The sequence below is a fragment of the Cryptomeria japonica genome, chromosome 4 (genome assembly GCF_030272615.1).
Source record: "Cryptomeria japonica chromosome 4, Sugi_1.0, whole genome shotgun sequence".
Classification (NCBI taxonomy): domain Eukaryota; kingdom Viridiplantae; phylum Streptophyta; class Pinopsida; order Cupressales; family Cupressaceae; genus Cryptomeria; species Cryptomeria japonica.
The window spans coordinates 118993519-119016689 of NC_081408.1; the positions used below are offsets into that span (position 1 = coordinate 118993519).

Here is a 23171-nt window from a genome sequence, read left to right on the forward strand (position 1 = left end):
AATAAACACAAATGTACATTACCGTAAATTGAAATAATAAAACAAATATCTACGCAAAGACTTAAATATGCACATTTCTAAAGTTGTAGAAATTTTCCAACGAGTCTCACCTGTATGGCTGCGTCTATTCTGGGTCCAAAATAGACCTTTCGTACAGTGTGTTAGTGACAGGTTAGTCATTCGCAGCCGTTAATTGCAAAATCGACGATGTAAAACGCACGACTAATACGCGTGTTAGTCAATCCGTACTGTCGTTTTGAAGCCAGAATAGACGCATCCCACCTATATGATCAAATAACCAAACATAAAATATATACAATACCCTTAACAAGGGGAAGGAATAAAAGAAGATACAAAGATTCGGAGAGAAATCGAAAAAGAAATAAATAGCAATAAGTTTTCATTAAATTTTTACATGAAGGCCGGCGAAATTACCTTTCTCGTATGATGTCACTGCAGCTATGAAACTGCCCATAACTGTTCATTATTGTTGCAACTCACACAATATCACTGTAGAACGGTCTCTTATTAGTTGTTATGCAATAGAGGTCTTGTTATACCAAATTCTCTTTGCCCGAAATTGGTTTTGTTGTTTAATCTGATTCTTTATAGATTGTCTTAGATCTATGAATATTTACGTTGAACATAGTGACATCTACATTAATAAAAATATGTGCTTCTTAAAGCCGATTGATTACCATACCCACTTCCTACCTACGAGCCGCTGTCCAGTACTTATTACCTTTATGTGGTCCGACAAATCTTGACTGGGATCTGAAAGGCCATCAAATAAATCTAATATTTCAATTATGGAAATGAATTAAGACAACTCCTAAAGAAGCTATGGACTGATTGAAATGCATAAGCTGAGCATATTCACTTGAAGACCACGCAATCTACTGCAACAAGGGAAGATGGTAGATTAAATGGCCCCACACATGGCGACCAACAAATCTATTATTCAAACAACCGAGCTTATCACTACTTTGGATCTTAACACAATATAAATAGAGTGCAAATGGAAGCTGAAATGAGTAAAACAATATTGTTTTTCACCGGTGCAGAAGTATTAGTGAGTAATGGCGATTAAGGCTGGTAGAGTTCTGAATTTGTGTCTAGTGTGGCTTCTAATGTGTGCCTCTTTGCAGAAAAGTGCAGATTGCCAAGGCTGGAACAAAATGCTGCTTCCACAGCCATGTAGGAATTTGGTGTTGTATTTTCATGATATAATCTACAATGGTAAAAATGCTGACAATGCAACATCAGCGTTGATAGCAGCGCCTCAAGGGGCTAACCTCACCATTTTGACTGAGCATAATCATTTTGGAGATTTGGCTGTGTTTGATGACCCAATTACGCTAGACAATAATCTTTACTCTCCACCCGTTGGAAGAGCACAGGGATTTTATCTGTATGACATGAAGAATTTCTTCAGCGCATGGCTTGGTTTCACATTTGTGTTGAATAGCACAGATTATAAGGGTACGATCACATTCGCTGGAGCAGATCCAGCTCTTAAGCAGAGAGATGTATCTGTTGTTGGAGGGACAGATGATTTTTTAATGGCGAGAGGAATTGCAACTCTTTCTACTGTGTCCGTTGAGGGAGACGTCTATTTCCGCCTTCGAGTGAATATCACCCTCTACGAATGTTATTGACACCTGACCGAACTTTAATTTGCATGTATTTCCACATTTATGGTTTGTGTGGTTTTATTAAATAATTTTTTGATTTCACGTCTTTCTATTCACAAGATTTTGAGATGATCAAATATAGAGAGAAAGACACTTGTTTTTATGACTTTCCAATAACAGGATTTGAAAAGCATAATCTGTGGATCCCAGATATACTTTGTGAATGATTGATGGAGATGTACTCAAAGAGCTTTAGTTTAATAAACAAGGGCTGCAGGGCAGCTTAGTTCCTGCCCAGTCTTGCGAAGGTGGGTTTGGATTGGTTCTACTGTTGACAGGGAGGGAAATAGTTATTTTCATTCAATGTCGTGAGGTGTGTTAATTCAAGTTACATTAAGTTGATTGCAGGCTATGTTGAAATGGGTGTTTTAGAATAGGGTTGGTGGGTTTGGATTGGTTCTACTGTTGACAGGGAGGGAAATAGTTGTTTTCATTCAATGCTGTGAGATGTGTCAATTCAAGTTACATTAAGTTGATTGCAGGCTATGCTGAAATGGGTGTCAAAGAGTTTGTCAATGTAATACATTATATGTGCATTATAATTATAAAGGAGATTGAAATGAAATATATAACGATTAATACATTGCTAATATTATTGAGGGGAAAACAACTATTTTATAATTATAGATAACTTTCATTTGACATAATATGAATTCCACATTTTAGGTCAGCAAATCCTTCCTCAAAGATGCTGATATTTCACATATTTGAACATTGCAACAATGGTAAAGATACCCACAGAATAGAGTTGCAGCCCTTATTTGGTCCATGCTCTGCTACAACAAAGGTGGTAACTTCTAAAGATAGTTTGTACCTGGTTTCTCTTCTTTCCAGATTTGCCTATCTTTTAAGTGCCCTACAACACTTCTCATTGAATTGAGTCTTACATTCAATTGCTTATCGGAAATTTGTACTTACCATCCAGGATCAATAGTTCCACCTCTCTCAGCAGCTTTTTCCTTCATTTTTTTCTAACTATTCAAGATCAATGTTATCCTCTTCAATCTTAGTATAAATCTTATTCAATGCCTCAGGGTGTACAACATGAAGTAATCCTTCAGAACCATTTTCTACAGAAGAAACAAGTGCGCTATTTTTCTAGGCTTTCATAATAGGAGATGGACTGGGCTCTAATAATTTACAACTGTTTTGCAAGCAGGCATCCCCCATGTACCAAATTTTGAGAGAACTTGACTTTCAAGAGAAATCACTTGGTCGAGTGGTAGAGAGTTCACTGGAGGAACATGTACACATGCCCATCTAGTTGTTTGCCTCTTTCTTGACCGCAGCTCCCTGTCCACTCCCATCTTTAAACTTTTACTTGACAATTACACTATCTGTTAGAACTTCGCGTGCACCCTAGAGATAAGTTGGTATACTTACTGAGAAAATAACCCAATTAAAACCCCAGAAGGAGTGCTCCACATCATAATGTTCAAAAGGAAGATTTCATTTCTAGAACTTACAGTTGGTAAAGTATTCTTGTATAAGAAATGTGCATTCCTGTTTTCAAATACAGATGAAAAGTGATGTGGGTATCAATAAACTTTGAGAGAAAAGCCTTTAAACATGCACCCAAAAGCTGTTTAACCAGGTTGGAGAATATGATTGATTGATCCAGACAAAAATTGAAGGCAAACAAAAATATTGGCAACGTAATCTTTACCCAGATGTTGTATTATCTTGCAAAGTACATGTTGAAAAGCTCAGCTTGCTCCAAAATTAAGGGTTATCTCAAGTCAATCGCCAATGTCTAAGTAAATGCCCTGCATACAAATCAAACCAAGTATGATGTAGTAAATGCAACAGAAAGGTCAACGCATGAGAATTATAAATGTGCAAATAGTACAACATATGTAAGGTGTACGATTATTATTTATACATAGTAAAAAACATGACAGTGCATTCATATCAATTAAGCTCATGTCAATTCCTAATAGAATCTAAAATGTCAACCTACTCAGAGTAAATTCCCATGAAGTTGTATATATGTCATGCCCAGTCACAAAAGTACAGATGGTAACATGATGATAACATTATATTCATATTTTTTCCATAGCATAAGCCACATTATATTTACATTATATTAACACAGTAGCAGAGTTTGTGATAGTCAGACAATATCATAGTTTGTAGGGCCATTGCCACCCAAAAAAGTAATAGGATTTACAAGCTTTAAAGGCCAAAGTTTTTTTCAAGCTTGCAATATTCATTAACATGGATAGTGTTAAAACCCAATTACATCAAAATTCATATTGCTTGACAATATCAATAATGGTGTTGTTCACAGCTAATGTGAAAGTGCCATAGACGTGGAGCCTACGCAACATAAAGACCATTGGCGAGATGTCCTATTGGTATTGTTCGTATGTTATATCTGTGATATCTAGTAAGTTTGTTGAAGTATGTCTCCTTGCAAGGAGTAGTCGATGTTGCCTTCTTGTGTATTCAATGTGCAAAGTATGTTATGCTGGCAAGAGGTTTGTGTGTCGGTGTTGCAATATGTGCAATGGACAAAGTCCATGTCAATTGCAACATCAAATGGTAGGGAGTGGTGGCACGTTGAGAAAGATATTTCATAGGGTCGAAATGGTCATGTGTGGCAAAACGGTGTCCACCAATGTGTTGCTAATATTCATTGTGACTGTCATCTAGCCTTTAGAATCTATCAAGTCCACATGCAATATCTCAGTTTTGTTTTGTGTGTTGGTGTACTTGGCAGGTCCATATACAGCAAGAATGTCACCTTCAAACATATAACCAACTTGTTGTGTACACAGGTCCAATATTGTGCTAGGTTTTGGCGGTGTTAAAGAAAGGTTGCACAAGGCAGGGTCAATAGGGAATTAATGAAAGAGCATTAGGAAAGAAAATACGAAGAAAGGAAGAGATTTAGCTCCAGCACCTTTTGATAAATCAAGTATATAAAATCTGATTTTAATTCCAAAAATAGCTCCTATAGAATCTTCCACAATTAGCACAACATATTTTACACCATCTTTTTCTCATGTACCTATCTAAAATGGGCTCGTAACTTCAATTCCATCACTAATTGTCAATCCTCCAATGTCTGTAACTGATGTAAAACAAAACAATTTTACTAACATAGTATCCTTTATGAATCTGGAAAAAAAAATTTGGGGGTAGAAATAGACAGTAAGAGACATTTGCATCTTCTATCTGTACTATATGTGGAGAAAATTCTGGAAATTTGGATTGAAAATGAAATAATAATAGAGACTGGAGTAAAAAGAATTGCATTGAATCATCAATTTTATGCAAATTTAGGATATCTTTTTCTTAATAAAAGAAAAGAAGTATAGGTAATCACACACAATTTTATTACTGCAAAAGAATGTTAGAGATCGAAATGAGAATAAAGTTTGAAAGCTATCAAGCAAAGAAAGTGAAGTATAAATAAGAGTCAATTGAAAATAAAAATTGAAATAGATGGCAGAATTTGAGAGGGATACCTGTGGCTTGAATGGCTAGTTTGTGGAGCATGTCTGGAAGATGGTGTTGTTTGTTGTCTTAGAGGTTGGAGTTGGCTACAAGACATGAGAGGAAAACATCAGTAAAGCAATTCAGGAAACATTGTGTAAGTGTAAGTCTTCTTACTACGTTGGGCATTTTTACCATTTGCTTATATGCAAGGCTTCAACACCACTCTCTTGCTGATCACATTCCATGTGGCCAGTGGATTTGCAGGAAAAGTGCAAAAAGTGTTTTAGTGACTTGAGGGGTTTCACAGGGTATGAAGGAATCAAAGTCAGATAATTCAAGTCAAACTCCAATGTAAATGTGAGTTTCAGAAGGTAGAACTTTTGTTATCAGTATTGACATATGTTACCTCTTGCTTGTATGTGCACATTACCCTTTAGGATAGGGCCTAGTCCTAAATGGGTTCGGATGTTTCCTTAAGGAAATCCGAACCCATATATTACCCTAGTTACAAACAACACTCCCTCTTAACTAGGGAAGAAGAGAATACATAATCTGAACCTTTAGAGTTCCATCTAGCACACAAACATAGAATGGATCTAGCACACAAGCATAGAATTACATCTTCCACCTAGCACACAAGCATAGGAAGGTTTTAGCACACAAGCATAGAAAATTTAATACACAAGTGGGTCTTTACATAATTACAATTATCCATCTAGCACACAAGCATAGATTGGACATAATTCATTCTTGCACACAAGCAAAGAATGATTCAAAGTACTGCAGATAGAGTCACTGAGATTGGAGCTCCCTCTCAATCAGGGTTCTGTTTTCCACAACATAGAATGATTCAAAGTAGTGCAGATAGAGTCACTGAGATTGGAGCTCCCTCTCAATCAGGGTTCCGTTTTCCACAACACCAAGTCTGTCTCTGAAGTATTCGAACTTCACCCTGGATAAAGGTTTGGTAAGGATGTCTGCAATCTATTCATCCACGCTAATGTACTTTAGATGAATGGCGCCTCTTTGCACCATGTCCCAAATGAAATGATAGTGTGTTTCCACATGTTTGTACCGATCATGGAATATGGGATTTATTGACATCTTTATATAGCTTAGATTATCACAATGAATGGTGGTAGGACCACTAGCTTGACTAATTAATCTAACAAGGAGCTTGCGAAGCCACACTACTTCTCTTGATGTAACAGATGCGGCAATGTACTCAGCTTTTGCAGTGCTTAATGCTACCAAAGATTTCTTTCTACATGCCCAAGAGCTCACTGCAGAGCCCAAGTTGAACCAGATACGTGAAGTACTTTTCCTATCCTTGAAACTTCCTGCCCAATCTGAATTTGAGTAGCCTTCCAAGAGGATTGAGGTATTAAGTGAATACTTCAGCCCATAACCAATCATGCCACGTAGGTATCTTAGAATGTGCTTGGCAGAAACCAGGTGAACAAGTTTAGGTAAGCTCATGAACTGACTGAGGGCATTCACAGCATAACAAATATCTAGCCTAGTATTGACTAGGTACATCAAGGAACCAATCAACTGCCTATACTCAGATGGATCTGTAGAATCAGAGTTAGCTGCAGAAACACTTAACTTCTTTAAGTTAGATTCCATAGGAGTATGCATAGGTTTACAATCCATCATTATAAATCTTTTCAAAATATTAATAGTGTATATTCCTTGACTTAGAAAAATTTCATTGGATTTTTTTGCCATACTTCTAACCCTAGGAAGTAATGCATTAGACCTAGATCCTTCATTTCAAATTCTGAGGCTAATTCCTTACATCTTAAAATTAATTTATTTTCACTAGTGAGAAATAAATCATCCACATACAAAACTAAAATAAGCATCTCATCATTATAAACTTTTAAGTAAATGTTAGCATCAGCATCATTATTTCAAAATCCTAAGCTTAGTAAGTATTTATCAATTCTTTCATCACAAGCATGAGGAGCTTGTTTGAGCCCATATAGGGCTTTCTTCAATCTGCAAACACGAGAATCTCTTTTATGGATTACATAACCTTCTGGTTGCTCAATATAGGCTTCCTCCTCAATGACACCATTGAGAAAGGTTGTCTTAATGTCCATTTGATGCAGCTCCTAACCTTTGGCTGCAGCAATAGCTATCATAGATCTAATAGAAGTATATCTAGCAACAGGGGCAAAAGTTTCTTCATAATCTATTCCTTCCTTTTGAGAAAACCCACGAGCTACAAACCTAGCTTTATATTTTTCAATACTACCATCAGCATTATGTTTAGTTTTAAACAACCATTTAGAGGAAACAACAAACTTACCTTTGGGTCAAGGCACAATGTCCTAGACATCATTCTTGATGATCGACCCATACTCTTCATCCATGGCTAATTTCCAAGCATGATGGGACATAGCTTCTTCGACATTGTGAGGTTTAGACTCAATGATATTACAAATTACAGAAATGTAGTTGGTAGGATTTTGGGATCTATTGCTATCTCTAAAGGTTCCTCTGGGAGCAGCAAATCCTTCAGCATCTTGAATCATGTTTCTAACCCAAAGTGGTCTCTTCTTGCAGACCACAATATCCTGAGGTATATCGGTAGAGTGCATAGGTTTTGTTGGGTCATTCAGAACTTCCTGATCTAGAAGGTCTGTAGACTCCTCCTAAATCTTAGGGTTAGCATCAACTATTGAATCTTGATTTTAAATCACCATAGCATTATTGTTGGATAATGAACCTTTAGATCTTTTGAAAGCAATATCTTCTTCAAAAGTTACATCTCTACTTACCTCAACATACCTTTGACCTGAAATGTAGATCCTGAAGGCTTTGGAAGATTCATTGTATCCCACTAAGATACCTTTCTTTCCAGATGGATCCAACTTGGTTCATTTTTCTTTAGGTACATGAACATACACCGGGCTCCTAAATATCCTTAGGTGGCTGATGTCAGGTTTGATTCCTGTAAAGGCTTCTTCAGGAGTCACATCCTTTAGGGTGCAATGAGGACATCTATTATGAATATAAACTGTTGTTTTGGATGATTCCACCCATATAAATGGTTGCAGGTCTTGATCACGGATCATGGCTCTTGCAACTTCAACAATGGTCCTGTTCTTTCATTCAGCAACTCCATTTTGCTGAGGATTGTAGGGAATGCAAAACTCCCTCTTAATTCCTGCTTTAACACAAAAGTCATAGAAACTACCTGAGGTGTATTCACCTCCATTGTCAGACCTCAAACATTTAATTCGATTTCCTGTAGTATTTTCAACTAAGGCTTTGAATTCTTTAAACCTATTTAGGACTTCTTTAGACTCTTTAGATTTAAGAAAGTAGATCCATGTTTTCCTAGAGAAATCATCTATGAAGATAACAAAATATAGGAAACTGCTAGGAGATGCTATAGACATAGGACCACATAAATCTAAATGAATAAGTTCTAACTTTTCTTTAGCCCTACTATCGCTTTTATAAAAGGGATTCTTTACATTCTTACCCATTGCACAACCTTTACAAGCATCATCATGAGATAAACTAAGTTTAGGTATGCCTTTAACCATTTTACCGAGAGTGGGAAGAGCTTGAAAGTGTAGATGTCCAAGTCTTCTATGCCATAGCTCGCATGATTCAGGGGCCTCATGAATGAGAGCTTGAATTGGATTAGTTGCAAGCTTATATAAACTATCACATCTATTTCCAATAATACGAGCAGTTTTGAAATTAGATTTATTAGACCAAGTGAGTACTTTCCCTTCAAAAAATAATATTTGCAAACCCTTATCTTCTAAGGTAGAAATGGAAATAAGATTTCTTTTAATACCAAGTACAAAGAGAATATCACAGAGTTGTAAGGAAATACTAGAATCTAGTTTAAAAGAGGTAGTACCAGAACCTTTTACCAAGTATCGAGCATCATCACCAATTACCACATGAAGGTTGGTGTCCTTTTCAATCAGATCTGAGAGATGCTCACAAAAACTTGAGATGTTTCTGGAGGCACCACTGTCACGTATCCATGTATTTCTATCCGTAGGGACATTGCTGGATAGAGCAGAGATAAGAAGATAATCTTCACTTTGTTCGGCAACTTCATTTAAATTGACCTCCCTTTCCTTTGGATCATTTTGACAATCTCTGGCATAGTGACCATACTTATCACATCTGAAACAACGAATGTGAGAGGAATCTCTTGACTTCTTCCTTGGATCATAGGAGGAGGATCTAAAATATTTGCTTCTCTTTTCTTTCTTCCAATGTCCACCTTTCCTAGATTTAGCTAAGAGAACATGATTATCTTTGTGAGAGTTCTTGAGTTTTCCTCTTACCTCAATTCGAGATTCCTCTTCGATGCAATCAGATTAAAGATGCTCAAAGTTGGGACGATCGGCTCTTCCACCAATACTACGAATGAATGGTTCCCATTCATTAGGTAGACCATTTAATGCAATCATAACAAGATCTTTATCTGAGATTTGGCAATCAAGAGTACTTATCTTGTCCTTTAGTTCGTTGATCTTCATGAAGTAGGCTATGATTGAATCTTCTTCTTTCATTTCCATGTGAAGAAGCTACTGTCTTAGAGAAAGAGCCCTGCTGAGGTTGTTGGCTTCATACATCCCTTCCAAGTGTTTGATCATTTCCCTGGCAGACACAAACTTTGATATGACAGTGACAAGATGATTCTTGACGGACTCAATTATGATCTTCCTAGCCTTGAGGGAATCTTTCTTGAACTATTTCAGCTCTTTAGCATCTTCTGGAGGAGACAACCTTTCTTCTTCTACAAATTTCAGCAGATCATTCTCTTTAAGGATCAATAGAATACAAACTTTCCAAGCAGCAAAATCAAGGGCTCCATCAAGTCTATCTTCAGCCTTCAAACCTGACTTTTTAATCTGAAAACAAACAGCAGCTATATGCAACAAATGATTTACTAAAATCAGAAGTTAGTGACACCTTAGCTCTGATACCATGTAATTTTTGTGCCCTAGATTAGTAATCAGATTTATATCCTTTAATTATGCCCTAGATTGTAATCAAATTTGTAATATTCTAGTAAATCATAATTCAGTAAACTTAGAAATGGAGGAAGTAAACAAGAGACAAAAACAAATACCGTGGGAAAACCTCCAAGGAGGAAAAACCCAGCATTAAAGACCCACTGGTCAGATTATATATTCTCCCTTAATATTCAAGTACAATACTTAGCTTCCTTAACAAATATGAATTCTTCTTGAATGATAGATCTGCACTTCTAAGCTCTTCAAGTTTGCACCAAAGATTGCCTTTGTCTCTAGAACAAGTTCGCATAGGTCTAGACAATTTCACACCCTCCAAGTATAAGTTCGCACTTTTCATGCAGAGCTAATTCACTTAATGAATGAATGATATTGTCTTTGCAAAGTATCTTTATTTATATGCATCTTAACCTTTATTAATGCAAGTTGGCCTCCTTCCTTTTGGTGCCAATATTGTTATTATGGTGTGGGGTTTTAGGATAGCATGCAAGTATACGGCTGGGCTTAATCTTGGGGGCACATTACCCTTTAGGATAGGGCCCAGTCCTAAATGGGTTTTGATATTTCCTTAAGGCAATCCGAACCCATATATTACCCTAGTTACAAACAAAAATTCATTCCCTTGAATGATGTTTTCTTGATGGTCAGTTTAATGTATTCTATATATTGTGCATGTTAAATTCATGCTGCTCAGGTATAAGGTGGGAGCATGGCTTGAAGTCATTTTATGTTGTTTCTAAATTGATTGTTGATTACAAATACTGCCTTTCATAGCTTACAAGAGCACCTTGGAAAACAGTGGTAACTTTAAATAATATTGCAACAATTGCTTGATTAATAATTTTGCATTTTCTACATATGCCCTGACATTGGATGGTGATAACTTTAAAGAATATTGCAATAATTGCTTGATTAATAATTTTGTATTTTCTACAAATACCCTGACATTGGATGGTTCTGAATATTGTTTTTTGTAAATACGTGCACAGCAAAGAGAATTTGAAATAGCCAGCACCTACTACACAAATACCAACAAAGAAGTCGTAAAACATGCCTACTATACTAAATAAATGTAAACTTGTGTGTCAATAAAATTAGCATCACAATTTACAACATTTGTTTGCTTTGCTATTTAACAATAAAATTAGCATCAAATCTTATGATGTTTTTTTTCTTTGTTGTGTTATAGCCATGTCGATCAACTCAAAGGAAAAGACAACCCTTGCAGCACCCTCACTACACAAGCAAGTCATACCAAACAAAGGTACCCCTCTCAATTCCTTCATTCCCACCCAAATTATTTTCTTTCACAAATTGCATTACTTCTCTCTTTCTAGTGCCCATTGCACCTTGAATTTATTATTTGTTATAGTCCAGGCCTATATGTTGATTATGTATACAACATAGCACAATATGTCAATCAGTTATTGTCATGTAAATTAAAAAAGAAATTCATACCTAATTGACTTTGCACTCTGATTGCCATCCTATACTATGCTTTCTTCCCTTTGCAGGAGCTCTACCAAGGTCGAATACAATAAGCAAAATAGCACTCCTTCACACGAGCACATACAGAAACGGTAACCTATGTGCACTCTGCTAATGAACTTCACACCTCTTCCATATTGCATTGATTTCCTAGTGTCATCAAACACTAATGATATTGAAGCTAGATATGCCTCTTTACTCCCCACTTTGTTAATGAATCACCTTATTTCAACAACATTCCATAAATCTTCTACCATTGCATTGATCTCAATCTGTTGACTTTGTAGATGCCTCACCAACATGGAAGCCAGTGCACCAAATGCCACCTCTCGACAATAGCACACAATAAAATGGTAAAGATGGTGTTCCTCCACAGATACATTTATCCTCATAGCATGTTTTCATTCATTCACTCTACAAGTTGCTCTTGTATACATTGATCCTTATACAATGTCTTCATTCACTATCTAAGTTGCACTTTTTGCTTTGCTTTCTTGTAGGCAAATTAACAACATTGAACAACAAAACTTCGCCCCAGTCAAAATGCAGCCACACAAAAGTGAACATAAAAAAGGGTATCAAAACCATCTATCTCATTTCTACTAACACTATTTATCTTTTAGCTTATTTGCTCCTTGAATTTCACTTCCACTCTATTTCTTGTCCATCAATAGATTACATTTCTGCTTGGTCACTAGTCTACTCAGTATTCATTTCCCTTTTGTGAGATGAGACATTTTTGACACAACCAGCTAGCACACTAATATTTTGTCTTCCCTTCCTACTTTATCTATAGTCAACAGATGGATTCTTTCAAACAACACAATCCCAATGCACATTCCACCAAACAACAAAATCCCAATCCACAGCCACATACAAGCAAAAGGTAATGTATGTCAATACTGATAACAAAAGTTCTACCTTCTGAAACTCACATTTACATTGTAGTTTGACTTGAATTATCTGACTTTGATTCCTTCATACCCTGTCAAACACCTCAAGTCACTAAAACACTTTTTGCACTTTTCCTGCAGATCCACTGGCCACATGGAATGTGATCAACAAGAGAGTGGTGTTGAAGACCTGCATATAAGAAAATGGTAAAAATGCCCAATGTAGTAAGAAGACTTACACTTACACAATGTTTCCTGAAGTCCTTTACTAATGTTTTCCTCTCATGTCTTGTAGCCAACTCCAACCTCCGAGACAACAAACAACACCATCTTCCAGACATGCTACACAAACTAGCCATTCAAGCCACAGGTATCCCTCTCAAATTCTGCCATCTATTTTAATTTTTCTTTTCAATTGACTCACACATATTTCAATTTTTAGCCATTTGGCTAGCCATCCAATACAAAATGCATCTCCCCAAAGGCCATTCTCATTACAACTTGGTAGTGGAATTGCTGGGAGATGCATGCGTCGTAGATAAGTGTCAACATCACATACTCCATGCATTTCATACAATCCTTGGGGGTTGAGTTCATGGCCATATGAATATAAAGCATCATGATCATTGATTTCTAGGCAATTTATAAAATGGTCAATAGTTCCAATGCGTAGCTCTGTAGAAGTATATCACATGTGTAACAAGAACTGGAAAGAGTCAAAAAGACAATCGCCTACATTGTATACAAATGATTTCACCCTAAACATCTTATTTTTTTCCAATACCATGTCAATTGTTTGTTTTGACAAGTCCACACTACAAGGTTTATAGTTCTCTGTATCTATAATATTATTTAATGATTTTGTTGACTGCAATTTATGGTCTGTGTTGCACATTATCGAGCAATGGCCAAACGGGTAACAATAAAAGTTCAACAATATTATCCTAATCATAAAATTCATGCCAATTAGCCCACTATTTGAACTCCAAGGTCTCAACAAAGGTCATGCCCCTCAATCCTAGAGCATGCAAAACAATTTTCTAATCATTGACATGGAAAATGAAAAGTGCATCTAGCTAAGATGAGGCATATGTTGGCATTATGTGAACCGGTATGAAGACATAATGATATTGTATGTTGTCATTGATGTCAGTATGTGACATGATGTGAATCAGCACATGTGATAGGTGAGAAGAGAGAACCAACATATGTATGAACCGGTATATATCCCAAAGTGAAGCGGCATATTTGTTCAAGATGAACTGGCATGTAGTTATGGGAACCGACACATGGAAGCATTGTGTGACTATCGGTTGGTAGGTAGTTTCCACTTCAGGATTTTCGGTTGGAGTACCTCAAGCCTATGTGACTCAATCAGTGATCTTTGTGTGATGACTTAGCAGTATAATGGAGAACAAATCGTGTTGCCACATAAGCCCTGTGCATGTGAAGGATCTTGCATGAAGAAGACTATTCCTATCTACCTCAAGAATGTGCGAAGTTTGTCAAACAGTGATAACGCGTGATGGGTTATTAGCCATCATGAAATTGGTGGATAATGGACGATGGAGAATGTCTTGAGATTGATTCAAGATCGTTGCATTTAATGCAATATGATTCAACGGTCAGGATTGAACCGCTTGAATTGCTTAACCTAACAGATTTAGGGTTTAGGGTTTTTGCTACCGACCTGTCTATTTCCTATAAGGTCGATGTTGTGTTTCTTTCTAAGGTTGTTGGCAAAAGGTGTGTGTGTGTATCCAAGGGAAGTAATACGTGATTCTTGCCAGACCAAAGGAGAGAAGAGATACCTACAAAGTGAATGTGCAGAAGGTGAAGAGGAGCCAAAATGGATCTTCATTAGCATTGAGTGTTGTTACCAGATCATTGTAATTCCTGTTGATCTTTAACCACTTCAAAAGTTGTGAAATCCCTTAACAGGGTAGCCTTAACCAGCTTGATACAAATCTCTTAACAGGGTAGCTTTAATCGGCTTGATTCAAATCCCTTAACAGGGTAACTCAAAGTTAATAAGTTCTGGGAATCTATAGAGCTCTGGAGATCCTTTAGCTATTGAGTTCTTGAAATCCTCTAACAAGGTAACCCTAACTGGGTTTAACCCTTAACTGGGTGATCCCTAACAGGATCAGTTCCTAGCAGAACCTATTGTAATGTCTTTAACTGGACAAGGCTCCTAACAGAGCGAACTTCTAAAGAGTTCAAAAGCAACTTGTGGGTATTCATCCCCACCGTGGTTTTTCCCAATTGGGTTTCCACATGAAAAATATGTGTGTCATGTGTAATGCTTTTATCTTGTGATGCTTTGTTATTACCTGTTGAGCATATGATGGTTCTGTGTTTTATGCCTGTCTATAAAATATATTGAACTAACTATTTTGAAGATCTAATGATAATTTACCTGTTCATGCATGAGAGTGTAATGGTACTATAGTATTGAGCTAAGAGGAAAGCTTAGTGAGTGACTGGTTTATGATTGTTTTAATTGTTCTCGGTGTTACCAGTTGCACTCTGTTTCAACCAGTATCCTTGTTTGCCAGTCATTTTGAGTATTTGTTGTCAAATTGGTTTTGGACTGTATTTGTGTTTGTACTGATTCACCCCCCCTCTCAGTACCGGTTTGGTACTATTCGTTCATCATTGAGTTATCAGCATACATAAAGATGTAAAAGTGGAGTCTGCATTGTAGGAGGAGAGGCATGATTTAAAAAGGCAAGAATAAAGTTGTTTGATGATCAACAAAGCATATTGCATTAAGTTTATTAATATATTTCCTGTGAAACAAAGTAGTTTGGCATATATAGTTGTGGGTATAGAGACTTGAAGTTGTTTCTTTTAAAGTAATCTAAGGACATGAACTAAATTAAAGAGAATTTTGAAACAACCAGAAAGCTTCAAATAGCCAAGGCAACTAACTAGATTTGAGGGTATTATTTTAACTGTACAATGCATAATAGAAGCGCAAAAGTATCTTACCCTTTATGTGTTGTGTAATTAGATGCTACCAATGCTCAATGTGCTTTGTGATCCAAAAATCTTGTAAATGAGATATGTTGAACACACAACATAAGAAAGAAACTAGACACATTAAACAAAGCAAGGGAAGAAAACATTCAATGAATGAGTAGTGTGTCATAAAAGAAGAGGAGCCCAAAAGAAGAAAACATATATATCAAGCATTCGATAGTAGATCAACTTTATCAATTTACATATATTGTGGGGGCTACACAGTTTGAATGGCATTAGGAATCGATTTATTTTTTACATTTTTACTAATGTAGACATGACTATACAAAGGGAGCTACGATGCACGGTGTGCAATTTCCATGAGGACAGCATACCTAGGAAAGAAAATATGAAGAAAGGAAGAGATTTAGCTCCAGCACCTTTTGATAAATCAAGTATATAAAATCTGATTTTAATTCCAAAAATAGCTCCTACAGAATCTTCCACAATTAGCACAACATATTTTACACCATTTTTTGCTCATGTACCTATCTAAAATGGACTCATAACTTCAATTCTATCACTAATTGTCAATCCTCCAATGTCTGTAACTGATGTAAAACAAAACAATTTTACTAACACAGTGTCCTTTATGAATCTGGAAAAGGTTTTTTGGGGGTGGAAATAGACAGTAAGAGACATTTGCATCTTCTATCTGTATTATAGGTGGAGAAAATTCTGGAAATTTGGATTGAAAATGAAATAATAATAGAGACTAGAGTAAAAAGAATTGCATTGAATCATCAATTTTATGCAAATTTAGGATATTTTTTTCTTAATAAAAGAAGGGAAGTATAGCTAATCACACACAATTTTATTATTGCAAGAGAATGTCAGAGATCGAAATGAGAATAAACTTTGCAAGCTATCAAGCAAAGAAAGTGAAGTATAAATAAGAGCAAGTGCCAAGTGCAACCCAGATTTGTATTAAAATGAAACAAAACTGTGACAATGAAGACAAGGTTCTCAAAGTTTTTAAACACTTAATTTTTTTGGAGAATTCAAGTAGAATTGACAAAGGAACGAATATGAGAAAATTCTACAGTTTCATTTGACTATGCTCAGTGTGGCATTTTCTTTTGCTGAATCAGCTTGACTATGGGCTTCTTGTTTGTTTTGAGTCTCTGCAATCAAAACCCTACAAAATAACTCAAGTTATGCTGAACGTAAATCAACCAAAGGAAAAATGAACTGGGGTACTGGATTTTTAAATAATTTGCAGTCTACTGGAAATGTGAAAAACTCTAGTAAGAACAGTGGCCATATGAAATTTTCTATGAATGGTTCTCTTCTTGAAAGTATGGGATTGGGAGGTGATATTTTAGACCATTTTTTGCTCATGTACCTATCTAAAATGGACTCGTAACTTCAATTCCATCAGTAATTGTCAATCCTCCAATGTTTGTAACTGATGTAAAACAAAACAATTTTACTAACACAGTGTCCTTTATGAATTTGGAAAACTTTTTTGGGGGGTAGAAATAGACAGTAAGAGACATTTGCATCTTCTATTTGTACTATATGTGGAGAAAATTCTAGAAATTTGGATTGAAAATGAAATAATAATAGAGACTAGAGTAAAAAGAATTGCATTCAATTATCAATTTTATGCAAATTTAGGATATCTTTTTCTTAATAAAAGAAAGGAAGTATACGTAATCACACACAATTTTATTAGTGCAAGAGAATGTCAGAGATCGAAATGAGAATAAACTTTGAAAGCTATCAAGCAAAGAAAGTGAAGTATAAATAAGAGCAAGTGCCAAGTGCAACCCAGATTTGTATTAAAATGAAACAAAACTGTGATAATGAAGACAAGGTTCTCAAAGTTTTTAAACATTTAATGTTTTTAGATAATTCAAGCAGAATTGACAAAGGAATGAATATGAGGAAATTCTGCAGTTACATTTGACTATGCTTAGTGTGGCATATTCTTTTGCTGAATCAACTTGACTATGGGCTTCTTGTTTGTTTTGAGTCTCTGCAATCAAAACCCTACAAAATAACTCAAGTTATGCTGAACATAAATCAACCAAAGGAAAAATGAACTGGGGTACTGGATTTTTAAATAATTCGTAGTCTACTGGAAATGTGAAAAACCCTAGTAAGAACAGTGGCCATATGAAATTTTCTATGAATGGTTCTCTTCCTGAAAGTATGGGATTGGGAGGTGGTTGGCAAGTGGCCTATCAATTGCAATAGTCTGAATCAAATCAGAGTGCAAGTTTAAAGAGAGTTTTTCTTTATGCTGGATCTACCTCTCACATCCCTTCAGCTGCAGGTTCTATAAGATCATTAAAATCATTACCTGGTTTAGAAGGATGTGAATCCATGCAAGTTTCTTCTTTGGTGGGTGAGCTAGCCTTGTCTTTGACACAAAATAATTATGGACCATGATTAGAAAATGTTGTTGGACCTGCAATTATGCACCCATCAAAGATGTCTACAAAGGGTATCGAATGGTCCAACTTTTGTGATGTAAGAGTGAAAAGAGGTCTTACTATTGGAACAACTCTTCAAATGCTACAACAGGCAAGTTTAATTTTCAATTATATATTTTTGGCTTTGTTGAATGTTGTTGATTGATATTTATCATATGGCAAAAACCCTGATATGAATTTTTATTTGGGTTTGTATAGTTCTGCAGTATCAGTGTAGTCCTCTTTTATACACCTACTATACTTAAGGATGCTAAGGTTGATGAAGTGCTGAGTAATTTGATAAATATTAATAAGAACTCTGCTACACTGCTGGCAAGTGCAATGAGTGCTATGCCGATGTTGTTCTTTATCCTCTTGGGAATGTGGTTGATGGACCGTGTAGGAAGAAGGTAATTTTAATGCTAAGCAAGGCATATCCATTCATGTGAATCTGAAGTAATGTTTGAATTATGATTTTGATATGTAATGCTTTGAGTGGAGTGTATGTGCAGAGACAAAACCATAATTTTCATTCTTGTTAATTGGGAGTTCTAAAGTTGAAACTGGAAACTGAATTCATTTTTTGTTTCTTTAATTGCTTGTTCTGAAATCAAAACCAAATTTATATGGTTGCAGGTCTATAATTCTATACACTACTCCAATATTACTCCTTACAATGGTGACAATGAGTTTGGCGAGAGTGGTTCATCTACCAAGTGTTGTTCAGTCAGGTGTGTTGATTGGGTATATAATGCCATTTTTTAGTTTCTTCAATATGGGATTTGGTGCAGTACCAAATATAATATGTTCTAAAATTTTTCCAACAAAGGTTAGAGGAGAATGCTTGGGAATTTTTTCACTAACAACTTTCCTTTGCACCATAGTTGTGACATTGTCTTTCCCTGCACTCAACAATCTTTTCGGAGCACCGGTTGTTTTTGGATTTTATGCTTTCATGAGTCTGGTCTCTTGGGTTTTCACATTTCTTAAGGTTCTAGAGACTAAAGGAATTCCTTTGGAAATTATCACAGAGTTCTTTTCCCTCTTTCATGAAGAGATAGAAACCCTAGTTTGTAAAGCCATAGTCTATACGGGAGTCTACTCTAGTCTGTACGGGATAAGAGGGAGTATTAAACTTACAAATCTAGATGCCCATCAAGTTACAAAGAGAAAAATAATCTATACACACGTTTTGCTCAGCAGGTTCTGCAAATACTAGAACAAAGAAGAAAAATAATCCACACGCACATTTTGCTAAATGGGGTTCCGTAAATACCAGAATAGAGCAGATTTCGCTAAACTGGAAACTGAATTCATTTTTTGTTTCTTTAATTGCTTGTTCTGAAATCAAAACCAAATTTATATGGTTGCAGGTCTATACTTCTATACACTACTCCAATATTATTCCTTACAATGGTGATAATGAGTTTGGCGAGAGTGGTTCATCTACCAAGTGTTGTTCAGTCAGTTGTGTTGATTGGGTGTATAATGCCATTTTTGAGTTTCTTCAATATGGGATTTGGTGCAGTACCAAATATTATATGTTCTAAAACTTTTCCAACAAAGGTTAGAGGAGAATGCCTGGGAATTTTTTCACTAACAACGTTCCTTTGCACCACAGTTGTGACATTGTCTTTCCCTGCACTCAACAATCTTTTCAGAGCATCGGCTGTTTTTGGATTTTTTGCTTTCATGAGTCTAGTCTCTTGGGTTTTCACATTTCTTAAGGTTCCAGAGACTAAATGAATTCCTTTGGAAATTATCATAGAGTTCTTTTCCCTCTTTCATGAAGAGATAGAAACCCTAGTCTGTAAAGCCATAGTCTATACGGGAGTCTACTCTAGTCTGTACGGGATAAGAGGGAGTATTAAACTTACAAATCTAGATGCCCATCAAGTTACAAAGAGAAAAATAATCTATACACACATTTTTCTCAACAGGTTCTGCAAATACTATAACAGAGAAGAAAAATAATCCACACGCGCATTTTGCTAAATGGGGTTTCGTAAATACCAGAGTAGACCAGATTTCGCTAAAGAAAAGCTGAAGGTAAAAAGGCCACGTCGTGCTCCAGGACAGTTAAACATTAAAAATGAGGCATCATGCGTTTATTAATATTGTTTCATTGTCATCTCCCACCTTTGTAGTAACGGGTCCTCTGGCCTGCATGCCCAAAAGGAAAAACCCTAAGAGCCATCTGTCTATAGCCTTTGTTCCTCTCGACAAAACCCCGCCAAAGCTACCATTCTACACATCCACGTCGCACAGGTGCGGCCGTAAATGCCAACTGTGTGCAATAGATGCTAACCGAGATCTAGGTTTTTCCCCCTTCCTCTGTATCCGGGCGTTCTCTTGCCTTGGGCTTTGCATTGCCTATCCGTCCGCCATCTATAGCCTGCCAATGCTCCCACCTTGCAAACAATGGTTAAAACCCAAGCACATATCTCTGCCAAATTGGGATTTAGACTTAGGATAGTCTTGATATAGCACAAAACAAGCCATTCTATTGGCTATCAAAATATATGATTATTAACTATTTAATGTGAAGCCTTGCCAATAGTTCCTTGCGGGGGCAGGAACTAAAAACATGATATTTCCATTGTTTATGTTTGTAAATTTGATAGTTTTTGTTTATAAAGATTTTTCTTATAGAGATGTGATTTTCATAGCTCATTTTTTTAATGTATATAATCTTACAAAATGATTATGTGAGTTTTTTGTTCAATTTTTCTTCATCATCAAGATTGGACAATTAGTTAAATAGTTATTGATAAATTCAAAAGCATTTTGACACCAGTCATCACACTAAAATTGTACATCTTTCTTCAACAATCACGTGAATACAAGGGTAGGATCAATCAATTGAGATATGAATCTACAAACTCTCTAGATCTTCCTTTGCAAACTATGAAGTTGAGAGATGTTTTAGGTGAAGGCATGTTAACAATTTCATTAATCTTATTTGTATCAACTTTGATTCCACCATGAGAGATGATAAAACCCAATAGTTTTCTAGCATCAATGCTCAAGACACACTTAAGGAGATTTAGTCTCATCTTATAGAGTCAAATCCTTTCAAAGATAAGACAAATATTCTTAATGTGATCTTGATGAACTTTACACTTAGCCAAGATGTCATCAATATAATCTTCTAAGATCATATGAAAGAAATCATAAAAGGTTAAAGCCATTGCATATTGATATGTTTCTCCAACATTTTAAAACTTAAATGACATGAATACATAGTACAAGGCACCCCAAGGGGTGATGAAGGAATTCTTATACTACCCTTTTGGATTAACAAGGATTTGATTGTAACTTGAGAAGCTATCCATGAAAGAAATAAGGTATGACCTATAGTCAAGTCCATAATCAAATCAATATTAGGTAATAAAAAAACATCCTTAAGAGAAGCCTTATTGAGATCACAAAATTTACTGTAAACACAAATACGACCATTAGGCTTACTAATAGTAACAATATTTGATATCCAACATAAGTAGTCAATGGGATGTACCATTTTTAAGAGCTTTCCTATCTTGAGCTTAACTAAAAAACCAACCACGGGATTCATCTTATCAATGTTTGGCTTGACATGCTTGGCATTAGGACATAGAATGATATTATGAATGACAATAGATTTATCAATGCCAAGAATACCCTCATAAGAATAGGCAAAAATATTATAATAAGAATGTAAAATATTAGAGTGTGATTTAAATTCTTCAAAATAAAGTTATTTTCCAATCTTAATCACCCTTTTAAAAGAATTTGGATTCATAAGGAGATTATCAGTATCTCCTTTAATGAGAGTACTATGGCCTTCAAGATGTGGCATAGATATGTTCTCATCAATATTAAATAAATTTTCCTTCTCATCAATGCTTATAACAAACTCACCAAAGGATGTCTTATTATTCAAGCAATATGGGAATTAATGCTTATGATGCTAAGAATGTAGATCATAGTACACATCCAAGAGTTCTTGCAAAGATAATTGTAATGTAGTAGCAAATTTTCCACTTCCTATCACAACATCAATAAATATATTAGGTAATTTTTATGAAATAATACTTTTCTCTCACATACTACTTTGATACTCCCACAAAACTAAACAAGCATACTATGAAAGTATCAATTTTTTGAAACACATTCTTTGTTATTTTTGGATATTTGCCTAAAGTCTTGACCTAAGTATGGAAAATTATTGTACAAATCCATGGGGATATACTTGGAGGGAGTATTTTCTAAACTTATTGTATACTTTATCCACATAGTAGACATTGGAAAATAAATCTATGCACCATTGATAGAAATTGATCACATCAATTTTGATTTCCTTTGGTCCTTTCTGCTATAGCAGGACACACAAAATTGCCTCCCACAACTTTGTCAAATCATAGGTAAAAGATTAGACATATAGAAATACTTTTTAGTCTTCACAAGAGAGGAAGGGTGGGTTTGGATAATTATAAGGAAGATCTGTTATGAATATACCTATTTCAATTGGTCATATCAGATCACTAAGGAATTGATTCAAGCTATTACTAGGTTATAAATATGACAAAAGGTACCACCAAAGAGAGCTATCGAAATTGCAATGGTATCTAAATTATGTAACGCTATATATGATTTTCAAAGCCTAGATCTCACCAATATTTTAAAGCCTCCATTGAAATATGCCACCATGGGCATAGGGAACAACTTCTACTACATCGATAGGGAAGGATTTGCATTGACAACCTTGATCTATGTGGTATATCATATGGGATTATAAGGAAAAGATAACAAAATTTGTGAGTTTTTGTGGTAAGAGATGTTAAATATTGTGGAGTGCATTGTGAATGAGCTACCCACATTTGAGAATGATTTGGGACACAAATTGACTGGTAATATCTAAAATTTAGGAGCACATTAAACCCTTCCCAGAATTCAACTTCTTATACTTCTACATATTGCAGATTCTCCAAATATTTCTAAAATAAATTATAGAGTAGAGTTTGGATCTCTTATGATATTGTCTAGAAGTATATGAACACAATTGTCTTCTTTCACATTAATGAAATTAATTTTATGTGTTTTTTTTTATTACTAAACTACCATATGAGTTAATAGATGTGAAGATAGTATGTTGTAACCCTACTTAGCCTCTCCAAGTATCTACAAGTAGAAAGGTTTACAAACTAT

The 23171-nt window shown here is 35.5% G+C and overlaps 1 protein-coding gene and 1 long non-coding RNA gene across 4 annotated transcripts; one reads left to right on the forward strand and one right to left on the reverse strand.

The window, feature by feature from the left end:
* Positions 1-1079: 1079 nt before the first annotated feature.
* Positions 1080-1658, forward strand: LOC131074139 (disease resistance response protein 206-like). The gene has a single exon (XM_058010710.2). It carries the CDS (start codon positions 1080-1082, stop codon positions 1656-1658), a length of 579 nt encoding a protein of 192 aa, XP_057866693.2.
* Positions 1659-2332: 674 nt separating this feature from the next.
* LOC131074142 (uncharacterized) lies at positions 2333-19673 on the reverse strand. Of its 3 annotated transcripts, none has more exons than XR_009372231.1 (3): positions 19261-19673; positions 3361-3460; positions 2333-3197 (listed from the first exon to the last, which is right to left on the reverse strand). It is a non-coding gene; the product is annotated as an uncharacterized LOC131074142 (long non-coding RNA). The 3 variants fall into 3 exon arrangements; XR_009372232.1 differs by lacking the exon at positions 19261-19673 and adding an exon at positions 15535-15607; XR_009372230.1 differs by lacking the exon at positions 19261-19673 and adding an exon at positions 5168-5728 and having other exon boundaries at positions 2334-3197.
* Positions 19674-23171: the final 3498 nt, after the last annotated feature.